The following is an 18,273-nucleotide window of genomic DNA, read 5'->3' as shown; positions in this document are numbered from 1 at the left end:
CCCACCTTCTGTCCTTCCCGATGGGATACAGCCTCCTATGAAAAATAACTTCTGATCTCCTCAGCTGGGCTTCTTGACAGTTTTTTTTCCTTTCAAAACTGTCCAGTTTGACTACAAACAGAACCAAAACGATCCCTAAAAGCTATTTCAGTCGGAACATTCGCATTCAACAACAACATGGAAGTGGTGTGGAGAACTCTGTGAAGGACCAGCTGGACACGGGCATCTAGAACTGCTCCTTTGGTTCACTGATCTTCCTCCTTTTTGGCAGCACATCTTGACTAGATGAGAGCTCAAACTGATGAACCTGCCAAAGGAGAGCAATCCCTGTGTTACCGGGTGCTGCACAGCTCCATGGCATTAGCAAATGGAACATGGGAAAAGACCACCCTCATCCAGATGCATCAAGAGCTGCATTGAGCATCTGGCTTCATCCTGCTACTACCTGGTCCCCGTGCAGAGGTGCTAAGCCTGGAGAAACACCTGGATACTCTTTGCTGGCAGAACTGACCCTCCCTCCAAGCTCCTGAAGGAAGGCTGGGATGTGATTATGCTGTTAGGGCAGGAGCTCCTCTGTGGCACAGGGTGCCCAGAGAGGCTGTGGCCTTTCCTTCACATCAGGGAGTGAATGCATCCTGCAGAAGATCTCATCAATCCTAACACGTCTTTCTCAGCCCATGTTAACGGCACCAACATTCAGCTTTCAGCTCTTTGGAACAGATGATTTCTTTTTGGATCCTAAGAATCCAAATGTGTTGAATTTCATGGGAATTTCAGAAGTGATGAGAACTCCATTCTGTCAGTGTGAAATGTATTGAAGCTTAAGAGGTTTATTCACCCTTTGGAACAGAGAAAGCTCTAAAGAACAGCAACAGAACAGTACTAACAGTGCTGGTCTGGAATAGCTTCCTACTCCTTGTCCTGCTCTCTGACATATTAAGTTGAGATGTTTTACTTGCCAAGTGATCCACCTAAAATCAGAAGAGATGTTTCCTTGAGACAGCAGTAAATCCATCTATACATCAGAGGCTACAGCAGGGTTCAGTGCTGTAGCATGCACAGAGCTCTGTCTCTGCTCCCCACTGCTTAAACTGAAATTGAAATGCAGGAGTATTTAAATCCTCAATCACACCCACTGAAGTCAGCAGCACTATTTACAGCTGGAGGTGTCAAAGAGCCCTGGCAGAGACAAGCAGCAGTTATTTTGATCCATAAGTCACTCACAGTTACCTGGGGCTATGCTTTTTTAAGCTCTCTTAAGGACCTGTGGTTGGAATCATCCTCCACCTTTAAATTAAACCACCCTGCTACATGCAGGGATAGAGCCTGAGTCAGAAACCTGCCTTTTAACAACCTTTAAAGGTGTTTTGTTCTGGCAGAATGAGCAGAGCCATTGCTGTTGGGCAGAGCATTTAGCGATGGCAGTTTAGCAACATGAGAGTTGCATTCCCAGTTCTCCTGACAACAGCCAGCCCATCTGCTTGGTGTGAAAGCTGTCTCACAGAGCAACAGCCTTTTGGTACTGCTTTGGATTGCTTCAGAATATGAGCAGGTTTTGAGCAGCACCAGCAAGTAAAAGGTAAAGGCATTTTACTGCTGACAATACTGTTGTAAATTAACCTTTAGCAGCTTCCCTGTTCATTACTCCAAGTAGGAAAGAAGCTTTACAGAAGCTCTAGTAAAAGTTTAAGAAGGCAGGATGGGGTTTTCGTACCTGAGGGTTAGAAACACACGAATTCTGGTTCCCCCCAGCCTCTGTAACTCCATCTTCCTCACAAGTTAAGTGTGGTTCTGTGAAAGAGTTTCATAAGCACAGTGTTGACAATCACAGCCTCTCAGCACTTGTGTTTGCCACCAGGAACACTTTGGAAGTGCAGGGAATGTGTTCTTCCAAGGGCTCTGATTCTCTATGTGCAAGCTGGTAGCTGACCAAGCGTTGCACTCTCTTACATCTTCAGCATTCAGTGATTTCCTATCACAGCCATAAAGAGATGCTTATGCTAAGTGGTAGATTTACACACAGGACCTTGGGAAAAGTGGGTTTGATCCCCAAACTCCTTTATACATTGGACAGCCAAAGGCTGGTCTATGTTGGGAATTGCTTAAACACCTCACGAGCCCATTTTGCACTGCAGAACAAGGCAATGTCCCTGTGGGACCACTGTGGTACAGCCTGTGCTGCCTCTGAGCCCACCACCAGTTTGTAACCAAACACAACCCAAGGGGGCAGCTCCTGGAGCTGCAGTTCCCTTGTCACTGCCTGCAGCTGCAGGCAACAGAGGCACAACCCGAAGAGACTTGACAAATATACAGGAATGTTACCTTCAGCTTCTGAAATCTTCACATTATTCCTCTCTTCCACTTTGTTATCCAGGCTGGGATTTTCCTAGATTAAGAAAAGGGACTACCATTTACTGCAGACAAAGCAGGAAGATGGTTTGTACTCAGATGCTCCAGGCCAGAGCTTTCCATGGATTCTCAGTGGAACAAAGTGCACTGAAGTCATTTAATCTGACACAGAACATGCAGAGCAGCTCAGCATTAACTCCTTAGTAATGAAACACACATTTAATTCAACAACCAAGAAAAACACCTGTGAGAAGTACTACACTTGTGGCTGTCTGTATGTATAGTGCTGCACTAAAGGATCCCAGAGCACATTCATTGCTCTGGCTGTAGCAGCTCACTTGGGACTGGTAGGGGACAGCTTCAGGGAGGCTTCACTGTGCCCTGTGCTGCTTGTTCAGCTCCACATAACAGGTACCCACAGCACGAAGCTGCTCCTCACTCTCCTTGGCTCCTCTCTAGTCTCACCGAGACACAGCTACCAACACTGGTGCTGCTGCTGGGCATTCTGCAGATGCACTTGTTCAATACTGCTTTGACAATGACAGATTCTAACTGGAGCAGTCAAATTCGAGGAAAAAACGTACTGAAGACATGATCTTGGTTAAATACATCTGGAAGCCCAGAGGATTTTATTAATGGTAGAGCAAGACATGCAGTGACTCAAATCAATGGCCTTTCTCTAGGCTATAACCCACAGAACAAGCCACACGGAACATTTGTGCTCTTACATTCATGTCGCAGTTCTCCTCTTCTGGATCATCCCTGTCCACTCGGATCACCTGGAGAGGCACATTTGTCTCTCCCCTCTTCAGGATGCTTTTATCAACATTTTCCATTCGTTGCTTTTCAGTTGTCACTTTTACTTTCAGCATATGAAAAGGTGTTGGCACTTCACCCACGTTCAAATACATGGGCTCCCCTTCAAATATCATCCCCTCACATTCACCCTCTTTAAAGCCAGGGGGTTGGTAGTCAGGTGGTGTAACTGCAGGAAAGGATTCATTACATGTGTTAGAATGAAACACATGCTGTAAAATGTATTTGAACCTGTATAGCAAGAAGACTTTTCTCCTTTAAGTGCAAAGAGCTCCTAAATAAATGCATGGGGAGCAGAGAATGATCGATGTTTAATTTGTACTAAGTTCTTTTTCCCCCTACACAACAGGCAAAACCCCATTAAAGCTATTTGAAACAATTAAATGTAGAAAGAGATGATCTTGAAGCTCTGAGTTTTCATTGTAAAGCAATGTAAAGTAATACTTTCTGAAAGCAGAGCTAGACATTTAAATAGTGATCTAAACCAGAACTGGCAAACATGTTACATCCTGGCATACTCAGGGAAACTGCTTTAAAATGCACTGAAATCCTGCTCCAGTGAAGTCAGTGACAGAATTTTGTTCCTACAGTGATCAAATCCATTCCCTCTGGATTTTAAGAGTGTCATGAGAAACAGACACAAGCGAAATAACATCATCTCACAAGTCCCAACATCCATAAAGATGCTACATGGAAAGATTTCTCTGAATTGCTTTCCAATGCCTGAACAGAGTTGAGGAAGCAGGGTAAGATGGAAACATTACCTTCATCATAATAGAACAGCTTCATAGTGAGGCAAACATCATTTGGTAACGGGCTCAGGTTCTGCATCAGGACGTAGATCTTGCGGATGAGGAGGATGCTGGCTTTCTTGGTGTCTGCACAGGTGATGGTGGAGTTATTCCCTGTGTCCCTACTACAAATGAACAGAGTATTCAGAGTGTATGTACATTCAGAGAATGTACCAGGCTACTTTCACTATTTAGATACATGAGTAACAGACTATGAGTGTCAGATGTAAACATCATCTATATTGCCCAAGAGCTGAGATTACAGGCACTGCAGCTCCTAATGCTAAGTGACCTGTGCGCTCTCTGCCCTCTGGAGATCCAAGCCTGAGGCGGGGGCATCCTGAAAGCATTATGGTTCAGCATCTGTGACCAACTGCAGTATTTTACATTACACAGTGCTTAAACAATACCCAGGAGTAAAGGAGGGAGGAAAAGAAGAGGGAGGAAAGGAGAAAAGGAGGAGGAAAAAAGAAGGAGGAACTTCTGAAAGCCCCAATTCTATGAAGTCTCACATCCTTGCTTTCCCTTAGGTAACACTGTTGACTGACAAGAATGGTTACTGGCAAAAGAACACATTCCAGTACTAAACATTTCACCCTCCACACATGGGATGTCTTAAAGAGCCTGCTCAGAGAGTGCTGGACTCTGACACCAAGAATCATCTTTTGAGTGGGTACTGAACAACATCACCTGCCAAAATGCTTTATTGCACATGAAGTCTAAGCTGACAGTGTATGGTGGTACAATGAGGCTTAAGAGCCTGCATGAAAAAAGGAAACACCAAACAGATCAGCTCTCCAGTTTTTACATTCAGGTGGAGAACCCCGGAGCAGAAGATCCCAGGGGCAGTACCTGCTGAAGTCCAGGAGGGGCCCATTGCTGGTGTACTTGAATTTGAAGTGGTAACACTCTGTGATGGTCTGCAAACAAAGGCAGTGGTTACTGAGCTGCAAGGCAAACTGCTGCTGGCTGGTAACCTGGTGCTTCAACTAATGACAGCTCAACTCCAGCCTCAGGCATGTCCTTGCACCTAATATGGCTTTATTCACAGCACTGATGTATGCAACTGCCATCCACACAAATGAGGATCTATATTTCCCAGGTATCACCATGAGAAATGAGCTTGAAACATCAGCTTAAGTTGTCAGGATATGAATGGTAAGTACTACTGCTTGTATAGAGGTATGAATGGTAAGTACTGCTGCTTGTATAGAGGTATGAACGGTAACTACTACTGCTTGTACACACGTTTCACTATATCCATACTATATCCAGTAAAATATTTCAGCAGATTTACCTGAGGATCTTCTGGATGGGTATACACCTGTGTTTTTAAAGCAAAGAGAAAAAGCAGAGTCAGAACTGTTCACCTCTCTAAGCATCGACCTTAACCAACCATGTACCTTACTCTTCAGAGATACTCACTGCCAGGACAATCATTCTGAGCTGTTGGAAACATAAGGAAAGAAAAAGAACATTAAATGCATTGCATAGCTCTCTTCTGCTTGCCAAGCTGTTCTGGTTCTCTAGCTCTGGAAACCAATACAGACAACTGTATTGCCTGTTTGAAAGGAAGCCTCTTTATATGTTCAATTCCTTGTCTGTTTCAGAAAGGACTTAACAACTGGCAGAAGAAAATGCCCACGTAGCCCTGGCTTTAAGTGTCTGCTTACAAAGAATATGATCCTGAGATGGGTATGCAATCACACTGTAGCTGTTTTAACACATTCTAACCAGAGAGTCCTGTAACTACACTGCAGGTAAGGGATTTAGGTCAATGAATGCTTTAATACATTTAAAATAGCTAAATGATAGAAAGACTTACGTATTTCTTCTGCAAGGCATCGTAGCATCCTAACATCCTGCAAAAACCAGATGATATTGTCCATCTAATCTCCATTTACTTTGCTTCTGACTAATGAAAATGGTCCCACTCCCTCTAAAAATGGACTTGCCATTTCAAACAACATTGCCAACCCTGCCCTGAAAGCAGTGCCTGCGCTGCTGTGCACTCACAGCAAGGCAACTTTGCTATCTGCCACCAAGCAGAAAGGTTCCTTTCAGAGCTGCCACGCTGTGGCAGTGCTCCAGATGCACAGAAACCAACGTACCATTTCACCAGCTGAGTGGAGCCAGGACAGTTCTTATCTTCCCTCAGGATTTTGACACAGACATCTCCAAAAAAGCAGAATGAATCCATGCAGTTACTTGTACATTGCTAAGAAAGGAAAGGTCATTCCCTAAAAGCATCTAGCAAAAGCAGACTCAAATCAGCATTACCAATAGATGTAGGCAGAGTTTTAACTGCTGAGGCAGCATCACCATTAGCAACTGTTTGTGTCTTAGTGAAGTTTCCATCCCAGTCACTGAAAACGGCCATCACATGAAGACCAAGTGGCTCTAAAAGCACTCAGTAACTTCTTAACAACCCTTTGACAATAGACTTTGCAAAGCAGCAGGAAACCAGCCTGTTACCATCCATGTATCGGGTCCTATAGGCACTCTCAGGAAAGATTCCTCTCAGGTACGTAATGCAGGACACGGCTACTGCCAGGAGCCTCTTCACTAGCATCAGGGACTGCTGCTCTGTGGCTATTTTGGTAGGAAACACAACTGCACTCTGAAAGAGGATGAAAGAAGTTAATCCCTGTCCACATCCAACACAGACAGGCTGCAGTGTGGTCCGGTGCTGGCTTAGCATTTGAACTGAATGGCAAAGTATCACTTTTGCCATTTATAACATTAAGCATATTCCTAACACTTGCTGTATTCAGGTCACAGCTGATTTCTACCAAGTGCACAAGCACAAAGGTCAGACTCAAGCTATTCTGTTATCCTATCTTTGCTCATAGAAGATGGAATTAACCCGCAGTTCTCAAGCGAAGCAGCATTACAGAGCCCCCGGGGGCACTGCATCAGCTGCAACTGCCTGCCTTTTCCAGTTCAAATAACATCCTGTGCTGAACACACATGGAAACCATACCGCACAGCTCCTTTGCTTCTGAGCAGTTGCCATCTTGCAGCTCTCTCCTGTCTGTTAAGGAAACACGGTGTTAACACGGGTCTGGCCATTCACGAGTGCAGACTGCAGCTATTCCACCTCTGATGCCCGAACCCACAAACACCACTTGTGCAATGGACCCGTTACCAGCCCAAACTGATGTCTGAATGCACTGGAGGCACCATCCCGTTGGTGTTCACACACCATGGAGATTGCCATGGGTCAGGGGCAGCCTTGGCAGTGCTGGAACAGTTGGCCTGGATGAGCTGAAAGGGCTTTTCCACCCTGGTTGTTTCCAAAGGACCCTAAGAAAGGGCTTTCCCCATTGAAGCCACCTCTGGGAAGCATTCCCAAGGTTTTGGGCTGTTTCCCTCTGCAAACCCAATGAGTGCTGGGGAAGGAGACCCCTCAGGAGCTATCCTTGTTATTGAGCCATGCTACCATTAAGCCTTTAACCCCCGGCACCACGACCCAAGCCTCCCCATCACCTCTATGAACAGACCAGCGCACGCCCAAGGCCCTGACAACGGGTTTGTAACTGGGAGGAGAGCTCTGGACCACGCAGGGAGCTGAGCTCCCCCTCAGGTGAGCCCCCCCCAGACCCGCCTGAGGCGGGCCAGAGCTCAGCACCTCTGCGAGGAGCACAGCGACAGGCGAGCCCCTCCGCGGCACTATTCCCTTCGCAAAGCCATTTAACAACGATTCGCAAAGGATTAACAACGACCTCAGCCGGGAGCCCAGCCCGAGCGCAGGAGGACACGGCCAGGCCGGCCCCGCACCGCCCGCCGCCACCACAGACCCCTCAGCGCCGCCGCACCCGCCGGCCCTCCCCTTTTATAGGGCGCGGGGCCGTGCGCAAACAGAGGGGCGGGACCAAGCGCCGCGAGCCGTGCGCACAGCGCGGCCCGTGCCGTGCGCACCAAGATGGCGGCGGGCGGAGGCGTGAGGGGAGTGCGGGGTTATGGCTTCCTGCGGGCAGCGCAGGGGCCTGGGCTCTGCTTCTGGGTGAAGCGAACCGGTGGAGCGAAGAGGTGAAGGTGTGGGAAGGGAGCGGGGCCACGGGAAGCAGCGTCCTTTGTTAGCAATTCCCTGTGCCACCCGGGTAGCAAGAGGCCAAACCCGAGCATCCCGCATCCGGGCTGTGGCAGAAGGGAGGTGAAGCCGGATGCGGGCGGTACCGGCCTGCGGGAGCACCCCCGGTGCCAAAGGGCCGGCCGGAATTCCCCGCTCCACATCCCACAGTGAGGGGGTTCAGCCGTGTCACAGCTCCGTGAGCGATGCTCGCACGTGGAGTTGATACCTGGGGGTAAAGGGTTAACACGGTGCCTGCTTGCTTAAGCAGTCGTGGTGCTTGGTGGAGCAGAAGCGTAGCAGTTACAGCTGCCAGGCAGAGTTGTAGCAGATAAGATTCATAACCGAAGGCTATGGTGGTGTGGCAGCACGTGCGCAGCTCCAAAGCTGCCGTTCCGGTGATAACGTGGATTGACTCCTCAACTCGTTAGTTGTAAAGTAGGTATGCTTTATTCAGCGCTGAGGTGCATGGGGAGAGCTCCTCCAAAGCATGCACACCCAGGGTCGTTTTTCCTTGACATTTATTCTCTTAAGGTATACATATGCATTAGATTACTGATACGCCTATACGTATTTCGTATCTATCCCCGCTTCGTATTCTAATGAGCTAGAAGGGCCTTTGCAGTGCCCCCCTCTGGTCATGGGCAGGGGTCTCCAGAGGAAGTCAATGAGTCTTCCTCTTCTGAAACTTTTCACCTTTTAATCATCACGCATGGCCTTAGGGTTTGGTCGCTATCCCAGCCATAAACCGTCTGCTACTCCCCGTTATCAACAGACTCAGGCATCCGCTTTTCCTTATCAATAGTGGCTTATCAACAGAACCAGGCCTCTGCTTCTCCCCTCATCAGTAGCTTGTGCCTTTGTTCTGCTCAGCAGCCGTGACCGGTGTTTACACCACTTCTGTTTAAGCAGGCGAATTCCTCTAACCCCTTGGACACCGGTCAGCCCTCCGCAGCACCCGGAGCATGCTCTGGGCTGCTCGGTGTCCCTGTGCGGGCTGCTCGGCGGTGCCCCGCGGGGCGGAACGCTCCTCGCTCGCTTCAGCCCCGCTCCCTTGTCCCTGCCTCGCTCTATGGAACAACAGTGCCCGGTGCAGCGGGGCAGGAGCCGCTCCTCGGCCCTTTCCTCCTGCCCCGTTCCCCGTCCGGTGCCCCGGTGCAGCGCCGAACATGGCGGCAGCGCATGCGCGGCTCTGATCAGCAGGGGGCGGCGGTGCGCGCCTGAGCGCCCGCGGTGCGCATGCGCGGGGGGGGGGGGGGGGGGCCGGCTCCTTCCCGTCCCGTTCCTCCGCTCTCCGCCGGTGCTGCCCGGGGCCCGCTCGGTGCCGGTCCCCGCCGCTCCCCGCCCGCCCGGTTCCGGTGCCGCTCCCCGCTCCCGAGGTGCCGGCGCCTGTTGGGGGGGGGGGGGGGGGGGGGGCGCAGCGCCGTCTCCATGGTAACGGGCGGAAGGGGCGGTGCGCGGCGGACCGGAAATGACGCGGTGCGAGGCGCGGGGGCGGTGGAGCCGGGCCGCAGCCATGTCGGCGGGCGGTGCAGCGCAGCGCGACACCGGGGCCGCCGCCGCCGGGTGAGGCCGCGCCGCGGGTCCCTGCCAGCGCCCCCGGCTCCGGGGCCCGGCCCGGAGCTCCCGGGGGGGCCGCGGCCGCCGCTGAGGCCTCTCTGTTTTTGCAGGCGCCGCAGTAAATGGGACCAGCCCGGCCCGGCCCCCGCCTTCCTCCTGCCGGGCACGGCGCCGCTGCCCGGGCGGCCCTTTCCCGGCGGCGGGGATGGCGGCTCCGCGGTGGCGGGGTCCGAGAGCTCCGCGGCGCCCTCGGGAGCGCTGGATGCGGCCGCGGCCGTGGCCGCCAAGATCAACGCGATGCTGATGGCCAAAGGGAAGCTGAAGCCGGCGCCCAGCGCGGCGGACAAGGTGGGCGTCACGGCTGTGTTGTGGAGGCCTGCTGCGGCCTTCAAGTGTCCGAGGGGGGAAGCGATGGGGAGCAGAGAGTCCCAGCCTGGGTTGGCTTCAAGGGGCCTTAAAGCTGCTCCAGCCCCAACCCCTGCCACGGGCAGGGACCCCTTCCATAGAGCAGCTTGCTCCAAGCCCCTGTGTCCAACCTGGCCTTGAGCACTGCCAGGGATGGGGCAGCCACAGCTTCTCTGGGCACCCTGTGCCAGCGCCTCAGCACCCCCCCAGGGAAGAGCTTCTGCCTTATATTGAGCTCAAATCCCCCCTGTTTCAGTTTGAACCCATCACCTTGTGTCCTATCGCCACAGTCCCTGATGCAGGTCCCTCTCCAGCATCCTTGTAGCCCCCTGCAGACACTGGAAGCTGCTCTGAGGTCTCCACGCAGCTTCTGCCATCTCCGTGTCTCCGGCTTGGGCACTGGCACGGAGCGTGATGCCCTTGATTTAAACCAGGAAATGAGGGGGGAAAGTGTAGGCATGGTGTGGACGAGTTCAGGTCTTAAACAGGAGCTCTGCGTCTAAGAGGAGTTGAAATATGAATCCCAGGTGTTCTTAGGCTCAGCTTTCTGCCCGAGCTGCCAGCTCGAGTGTGAGATGCCTTGGGTTCAGTTTGAGCAACTTTGCTGCTTGCTTCTACATCTGTTTTCTCTATTTATAGAGCAGAAGCAGCAGTTACTTACGGTACTCCTATGTGCTGAAGGTAAAACTGGTGTTTTGATTTAGGCTCGAGGTTGTGAGAGGTAAATGATGAAGTAGGCGTTGTGATGTGCTTTCTGTTAATGTCTGTAAGGATTCAACCACTGAAAAGGGAGAAAGGAAAGGATTTTCCCCTCTAGAGCACCAGGGCCTGGTGGTTGCGTCGGTTTTCTCTGCTTTCTATCTATTTCTGGTCTTTTGCAATGGTTCTCTTTGAAGCTGCAGGCGCTGGGAAAAGGTCCAGCTACGAATAAAAGCAAAGATGACCTTGTGGTGGCAGAGGTGGAAATCAATGACGTGCCCCTCACGTGCAGGAACCTGCTGACGAGAGGACAGACTCAGGATGAGGTACGGCCAGGATCTACGGCTGCTTTGTTGGGCTTGGCAGCACGCTTGGGCCTCTTTGCAAGGCCGAAAGAGCTGCAGTCACCTGCAGTCCGTGGTGGTTTCCTTTTTACCAAGCTCGGGGTTTTCTGAAGACGCTTTGTTTAGTGGTTTATTCGCTACAATATCATATAATGGGCTCAGGTAGCACAGTTGGTATCTTATAGTGGGCCCCATCCTTTTCCTCACCATGTTATCAATGTGTCTGTTCCCTATAGAACCCAACAAAGCTGAAACACTTTGGGGTTTCTCTGTGCTTGCTTTCTTGGTGCTAAACTTGCCCCTGGGGCTTTGCAATCATTGTAGATAAGTCGCCTGAGCGGAGCGGCTGTATCGACCCGCGGGAGGTTCATGACAGCAGAAGAGAAAGCCAAAGTGGGACCAGGGTTTGTATTTCTCTTTGGGGGCTCAGTGGTGGGGCTGTTGGGTTGGTTTTCGTGGGCAGTGTCACTGCTGGGGGCCAGTCAACGGAGTATTGAGTGTTTGGAATGTGTTTGCCGTTAGTGCAGTGCTAAGTGCGTGGTTGTTCCCCCACCTGCCTAACAGTGAGAGATGAAAACAAAGAGTGTATGAAGTCTGTATGGAAGGCTTTCTGTCTGTAACAGAAGTGTATGCCTTAAATTGTCTCCGTCCTTGTGTGTTCTTTGGGAGCTTAGTGGAATATCTGACTGTTTCCTTTCCAGAGATCGTCCTTTGTATCTTCACGTCCAGGGCCAGACACGGGAGCTGGTTGACAGTAAGTGCAAAATGAATCCTGCTCTTCCATCATTACTTATGGTAAAGGGCAGGAATGAAAGGCCTTTGTTATGGCCAGCATGGCTTTGTACTGTAAATACCTTGGTGTTGGAAACAGATGCTTGTTGCATCCTTCGTGAGCCAATCTGGAATGCTGATATTAGGTTTGGGTGATCTGGGCAGTTGACAAGGGCTGAAACGACTGAATTCCCTGTTTTGTCAACTAGGAGCTGTTAACAGAATTAAAGAGATCATTACTAATGGAGTAGTGAAAGCAGCTACAGGCTCCAGTCCGACCTTCAATGGAGCTACAGTTACCGTCTACCACCAGCCAGCCCCTATTACTCAGTTGTCTCCAGCAGTTGGCCAGAAACCTCCATTCCAGTCAGGGGTGAGTAATGCGTTGCTGTGACTATCACTGGTGACAAGATTTACCTGTCACAAAATGTGCACTGTGTGTCCTGGAGGACTGATCGCGCTGAGCCTGAAGAGTGAGGCTCAGGGGACAGCAGCCTCCTAAAAGAAAAGGGATGGAGAGAGCAGTCCTGCTTATAGAAGAGCAAAGGGCTGACTGTGCCATCTGACACTCGCCTGTCACAGGAACAGCATTTCTAGCCTCATACTTAGAGTGAAATGATAAGCTTTTACTGTTCCATTTCCAGATGCATTATGTTCAGGACAAGTTATTTGTTGGATTGGAACATGCTGTACCTACGTTTAATGTGAAGGAGAAGGTGGAAGGGCCAGGTTGCTCCTATTTGCAGCACATTCAGATTGAAACGGGTGCCAAAGTCTTTCTTCGTGGCAAAGGCTCAGGTTGCATAGAGCCAGCATCGGGCAGAGAAGCTTTTGAACCCATGTACATTTACATCAGGTATGAGGGGTGTTTGGAAGCAAACAGAAACAATGGAAGAAGGAGCTCGTGGAAACACTGGTGCTTATGAGCTGTTCCTTTGTGTGTGTTTGCAGTCACCCAAAGCCAGAAGGTTTGGCAGCTGCTAAAAAGCTGTGTGAGAACCTATTGCAAACCGTGAGTAGCTCTTACAACCGGGAGGTTTCAGAGCCTGTCACAGCCCCGGTGTGTGCCTGGCTATTGCTGCTTTGTGTGCTCCCAGCAAAACTGCCCGTGTGTCCTGGCTTCCTAAGGGTGTTTTTCCTTCTGAGCCCTGCTGAGTCTTTCTGTTAGCATTGGCAATGGAGTGTGGGCTGCAAAGCCTCTTCTAGATGGAAGCTTTTAGCTTCTTCGACTGAAGTGATTCGTTTGCCACTGTATTTCCTGCGCAGGGTTATCCTGTGTGTTACAGGAGTCTGTCCCAGAGCCAGCAGGAAGAGTGGGGTTTTGTTCTCAGTGTGTGTGTGTGGATTATTGCTGTCTCTCTGCATGCTGTGTGCTGGAAGGAAAGCCCCCTTACAGCTGTGTGGTCAAATGCCTCTTGCCTGCGAAAGGTTAATACACTACATAATGGTTCTTGTCTAATCTCTGCCAATTCCTTGTAGGTTCATGCTGAGTACTCTCGGTTTGTGAATCAGATAACCACTGCAGTACCCCTAGCAGGTAAACCTCAGTGTTTGGAGTGGCATTCTGCAGAGCTCTGCTTGCAGTTAGTTCTGTGGGAGTCTTGAACTTGCAGCCCTTCATTTTTGGTAGTGAAATGGGGTGTTTTGGTGACAAACTGAATTGAAGATGGTGTTTTCCCTCTAGGCTTCACACAGCCTGCCGCTATCAACAGCGTACCTTCCCAGCCCTCCTATTACCCTTCCAATGGCTATCAGTCTGGCTATCCTGTGGTTCCTCCTCCTCAACAACCAGTTCAGCCACCATACGGGGTACCGGGCATAGTACCACCTGCAGTACCTTTGGCACCTGGAGTCTTAACAACACTACCTACAGGAGTTCCGCCTGTGCCAACGCAGTATCCCATATCTCAAGTACAGCCTCCAGCCAGCACTGGCCAGGTACTGCCACAGTTCGTCTTTTGCCCTGTAGCTGTCAGTTTATTGAGTTGTTTCTTTGCTAGCAAGAAAATACTTGGAGTAGTTCCAGATGGAGAATTCCTGAGGGCTTTTGGATTTGTTCCTGCTTTGCTGCTGTCTGAGCAATGACATTGTTGGATGGCTGCTCCAGCCTCTATTTTGCATATCCTGTGAACATAAAGGATATTTGCAGGGGGTGCTCACTCCCATAGGGAAAGTGTTACCGCGGGCTTTGATGGAGCTCTGTGTAGGTACAATGAGCTGGAGCTACAGACAGTGATTAGTTTCTGGAAATGAAATACTTGTTTCCTCTTGAAGCTGTGAATTTCCTTCCAGTTTCTCTTTGGTTCTGCCTGTTTGTGTGTTCTGCTCCTGTGTCTTAAAGGCTACGTTTGATATATGCTTCCTATGCCTATTACCAAATTTTCTTGTCTTGTCTTTCATCTTCTGCACGCCAGAGCCCACTGAGTGGTCCTTTCCTTCCTGCTGCCCCAGTTAAAACCACCCTGCCGACTGGTTCACAGCCACAAGTCCAACCCCATCCCCAGGGTCAAAAGAGACGCTTCACTGAGGAGCTGCCGGATGAGAGAGAGTCAGGACTGCTGGGATACCAGGTGGAATAAAATCACCCATTTTACTTCATTCACCAAAGCAGAACTTGGCTGGAGAGGGATGGTTTAGCACAGTTGATCTGGGAAGAGTCGTGCAAGGCCTTTGGCAGATGGCTGCAGTTGTTGCACAACCTCAAGACCACGCTTTGGTTTCTTTGAGTGGATGCACCGTTGTTAAACTGTGACTTGCTGGTGCATTGGCACCTTGTTTTCATACCTCAGCCTTCCCTGAAGGCTCCTGGTGCATTCAGGTCAAAGAGATGCCCATAGTGTGCTTCTGCTTAGTTTAAAGGCAGATTCTTTGGGGTCTGGGGGGTCTTTTGCAGGCTTGTCTGAGGGGTGGGAGGGAACCGTGGTAGTAACACCCAGGTTTTCCCCGTTTACCTTCCTTGCAGGTTGCACTTGAGAGGATTTCAAGCAGCCTGACTTAGAAATGTTATTTTTGGTTTAAAGAGCAAAGCAGTTGATTTTAGTTAAAGTAATTTTGAGTTCTTCAGGCCCGTACGTGAGAAAAGGGAGCTTCTGCAAATGCTCCTCAGGTGATAGAGCCCTGCTCACATAAAACCTCTGCCTAGAGGCAGTAAGCACCTGCCTGTTAGCCCTACTATGACCATCTCCAGCAGAGTTGACTGTGGCCCGAGGTCTGTACAGAGCTCAGAATTAGCTGACCGAGGAGGGAATAAGTTATCCATGAACTAAGGCTACTGCTGAGGTGGAGCAGGCGATGAGGTGCCTTCCCTCGTGCTTCTCAGGCATGTTCCTTACTGCATTACCCTCAGGATCTTTAGGAGAAAGCCTCTTGTTTAACAGGGGTGATTAGTGGTTTCTTCTGCTAGTTGGCAGTATGCTCTGAAAAGTTGGCTTTCCTATCATTATCATTAAGGAGCTGGAGCTTATGTTGTAGTGGTAGATTTGCTAATGCCGTGTGTTTTTCTGCTCATAGCATGGACCCATTCATATGACTAATTTAGGTACAGGCTTCTCCAGTCAGAGTGAACTCGATGGAGCCGGGTCGAAGGCAGCAAGTTCCTCAGGAAAGGAGAGAGAGAGGGACAGGTGAGTGAGGGCAGGATGACATCCAGGTCTCTCCTGATCCTGATGGAAAGCCGAGGGGGTCTGTGTTTCATGTTCTCTGCTGTGAAACAGCACCAGAGCATGGTTGGGGTTGGAAGGGACCTTGAAAGAGCATCTAGGCCACCCCCTCTCTTGTGGAAAGGGACATCTACTAGATGATGCTCCACACAGCTCGGTGTCATTGGTCCCCCTGTCTGGCATTGATGAAGGTATTAAATAGTATTGGTCCCAGTATCAACCTTTGAGGGATACCACTTATTTACTGGTTTTCACTTGGATGCTGAGCTGGTGACTGTAATTCTTTGGATGTGGCCATCCAGCCAATTCTGTACCCATTTAATAGCCCATCCATCAACTCCTCTGTGATTTAGAGCTAAGAATGTTGGGGTGACCGCAGTGAAGCTTTACAGATGTCCAGGTAGGTGACATCAGTTGCTCTTCCCTTGTCCACTGCCGCAGTCACTCCATCCTAGAAGACCACTAGATCAGTCAGGCGATTAAAAGTTAAGGGTCAAGAACCTGCTTCTGAGCTTGTTTGCTGTTACCTTTGACTCTGCTTGCTTAAACCAGAAGAGCTAAGGGCTTGCATTGCTTTAAACAGGCAGTTGATGCCTCCGCCAGCTTTTCCTGTCACTGGGATGAAATCGGACTCTGAAGACAGAAATGGTGCGGGGTCTTTACCAGGCAACCATGGTGAGTGCAGTGAATGAGAGACACTTGTGAGTCAAGTTTCCTTTCCCCTATGGGCTTCCACTGGTCTTAATGTGTTTAAAGCAGTGAGGGTTCTTTTTGGCTCTTCTTTAGACTGTCTAGATGAAAAGCAGCTCATGCTGCGCTGCTCTAAACCCACTGTGATTAAACACAGGATGCTTCTCTTAGAGCCTCAATAAATACCTGTATGGATGCCGAGAGTGTAATGGACTGAAGGACAGGTATTTTTGACCCAGAGGCACACGATCTCGTAGGCTTGTTTTGTAACACGGATGTCCTGTGGCTTTACTCTGTGAACAGCTCTCTCTAGAGGCACTGTCGGTAGGAGCTGTGGTTCAGGTGTGTATGCACAGACACGAGTTGTGTCTGCAAAGGACACAAGTGCTCTCAGGGCTCATCCTCTCGTAGGGCTGGGTTTGCAGCTTGGTAGAACACGGCATCACTCGAACTCTTGGGGTAGTTTGGTGCCTGGCAGGCCTGCAGGTGCCTCACGTTAGGCCTCTTTAAGGGCAGTTTCTCTGCAGCATTGCTCCCAGAGGTTGTCCTTCTGTGAGCTTGCTTTTGAGCTAAGGTCCTCCTTTTCTTGACGTGTTGATCTCTGTAACGGTGACGTTGCCATCGCTGACACCCAGTTGCTAACTTGCCCTTTCTTGTGTGTTTTCTTTCTTCTTTCTCTGTTCTCTTACATGGTTCTGATGGATCACATGTGCTGTTGCTGCTGGTGTTTCGTGTGGCCTTCGACCTTGGATGACCATTGGCCTTGTGACCGCAAAATGGTGTCCAACTAACGATTTACAATTAACGTCTTTTTTTATTAACTCGTTTTGGGGCATTTTATCTCTTTTTGGTTTGATTTTTCCCTTCTTGGGGGCTGGGGGGGGGGGCTGTTTTGTTTTCCCCTCTTAGATCATCAAGCAAAGAAGATGAAAACTGCAGAAAAGGGCTTTGGTTTAGTGGCATATGCTGGAGATTCATCAGACGAAGAGGAGGAACACGGGGGCCATAAAACCGCAAGTACCTTTTCACAGGGATGGAGTTTGGGGTACCAGTACCCGTCCTCACAACAGCGAGCTAAACAACAGATGCCATTTTGGATGGCACCGTAAGAGCTGCAGAGAAGAGTTTTCATTCATCTGGTTTTTTTTCCCCTCCTTTAGCAATAATGCATGTATATTACAGCCTGAACTTTGCAAATACCCCTTGTTTTTACAGTTGCAGAAGTGAAAAGGTTCAGTGTTCCCCCCTTTGAAAGGGATGCATCGTTTTTAAACTCCTTATTTCTGCAGTGAATCTGTCCAATAAAACCCCACCATGAACTGCAGTAGTGGTGACAGGGCTAGGCCCTTGTGCAGTGAAGAGAAGAGAGGGAAGGCTCCGTTGTTCCAGGATCACTTAAAAAGGGCCAGAGTCAGTCCCGCTGCCTTCACCCTCAGCCTGGTGCTTGTGTCGTATGGAGTGCTGCCGTGCTCGGCCTGGGTTTGCAGCCCTGTTTGAGCTGATGGTGACCACAGCTTCAGTGTTGGGACTTTGAGCATCGCTGTGACGAAGCTGAGGAGCGGGGTTCTTCAACCTCTTCCTTTGTGTTTTACTTCTCGAGCATCTCCTGTAAATCAGCACCGGGGTTTTCTTCTTTTACTGCCCCACACCTCCTCCTTCCAGCCGGATGCGAGGCCAGGGCCGCACATGGGCTCATCTCCATCTTCTCCCTCCCTCCGGGCTCGCTGCCGTGCCGCAGGCGCGCAGGACTCCTGCTGAGGGCTTGGCCCCATCTCTTCCTTCTCGCCCCTTGTGGCTCACGGTGGGCACCAGCCAGGACCTCTCCTGCCTTGACCGCGGGCCCAAGCTCTTGGCCTGGGGATGGACATGAACTGGCACCGGCGCTTCCGTGGCGGTGCGGAACTCTTGGCCGGGGAAGGGACGCGGCGAGGCGATGCTCGGCGTTCGGCACGGGACAAACGGCGTTGAACCGGGGCTGCCGTGCCCCGGGGGGCCGCGCTTGGCCGGCCCCGGCCCTCCCCTGCGCTGTAAATACTCGGACCCCTCCTTTCGTGGCGATTAAAAGTGCAAAGAGCCCGGGTCTGGCCGCTCGCTGGGGTGCGGGTCCCGTCGGGGGC

At 50.5% G+C, this 18,273-nt stretch overlaps 2 protein-coding genes and 1 non-coding gene across 9 annotated transcripts; 2 read left to right on the top strand and 1 right to left on the bottom strand.

Moving 5' to 3' along the window:
- Positions 1 to 226: 226 nt before the first annotated feature.
- HORMAD1 (HORMA domain containing 1) lies at positions 227 to 7,749 on the bottom strand. Of its 3 annotated transcripts, none has more exons than XM_065659936.1 (14): positions 7,588 to 7,749; positions 6,940 to 6,990; positions 6,432 to 6,576; positions 6,068 to 6,131; positions 5,782 to 5,818; positions 5,382 to 5,402; positions 5,254 to 5,280; positions 4,809 to 4,876; positions 3,930 to 4,081; positions 3,078 to 3,334; positions 2,323 to 2,386; positions 1,715 to 1,791; positions 888 to 971; positions 227 to 307 (listed from the first exon to the last, which is right to left on the bottom strand). In XM_065659936.1, exons 2-14 carry the CDS (start codon positions 6,970 to 6,972, stop codon positions 227 to 229), a joined length of 1,110 nt encoding a protein of 369 aa, XP_065516008.1. In that variant the 5' UTR covers positions 6,973 to 6,990; positions 7,588 to 7,749. The 3 variants fall into 3 exon arrangements, with proteins under 3 accessions (XP_065516008.1, XP_065516009.1, XP_065516012.1); XM_065659937.1 differs by having other exon boundaries at positions 7,682 to 7,749; XM_065659940.1 differs by lacking the exons at positions 227 to 307; positions 888 to 971; positions 7,588 to 7,749 and adding an exon at positions 1,105 to 1,179 and having other exon boundaries at positions 6,432 to 7,580.
- A 126-nt stretch (positions 7,750 to 7,875) lies between these two features.
- Positions 7,876 to 18,232, top strand: KHDC4 (KH domain containing 4, pre-mRNA splicing factor). 5 transcript variants are annotated; one of them, XM_065659917.1, is made up of 14 exons: positions 7,876 to 7,988; positions 9,699 to 9,936; positions 10,890 to 11,018; positions 11,361 to 11,440; positions 11,738 to 11,790; positions 12,017 to 12,180; positions 12,452 to 12,663; positions 12,759 to 12,819; positions 13,287 to 13,344; positions 13,492 to 13,745; positions 14,222 to 14,377; positions 15,318 to 15,430; positions 16,050 to 16,141; positions 17,066 to 18,232. In XM_065659917.1, exons 1-14 carry the CDS (start codon positions 7,882 to 7,884, stop codon positions 17,263 to 17,265), a joined length of 1,917 nt encoding a protein of 638 aa, XP_065515989.1. In that variant the 5' UTR covers positions 7,876 to 7,881; the 3' UTR covers positions 17,266 to 18,232. The 5 variants fall into 5 exon arrangements, with proteins under 5 accessions (XP_065515989.1, XP_065515987.1, XP_065515986.1 ...); XM_065659915.1 differs by lacking the exon at positions 7,876 to 7,988 and adding an exon at positions 9,253 to 9,407 and having other exon boundaries at positions 10,896 to 11,018; XM_065659914.1 differs by lacking the exon at positions 7,876 to 7,988 and adding an exon at positions 9,253 to 9,407.
- LOC136004174 (small Cajal body-specific RNA 4) lies at positions 12,250 to 12,378 on the top strand. The gene has a single exon (XR_010608249.1). It is a non-coding gene; the product is annotated as a small Cajal body-specific RNA 4 (non-coding RNA).
- Positions 18,233 to 18,273: the final 41 nt, after the last annotated feature.

This window comes from Lathamus discolor, chromosome 24 (assembly GCF_037157495.1).
Source record: "Lathamus discolor isolate bLatDis1 chromosome 24, bLatDis1.hap1, whole genome shotgun sequence".
NCBI lineage: Eukaryota > Metazoa > Chordata > Aves > Psittaciformes > Psittacidae > Lathamus > Lathamus discolor.
Note: the sequence above shows the minus strand (reverse complement) of the source record. Positions and strands in the feature narration are given on the sequence as shown.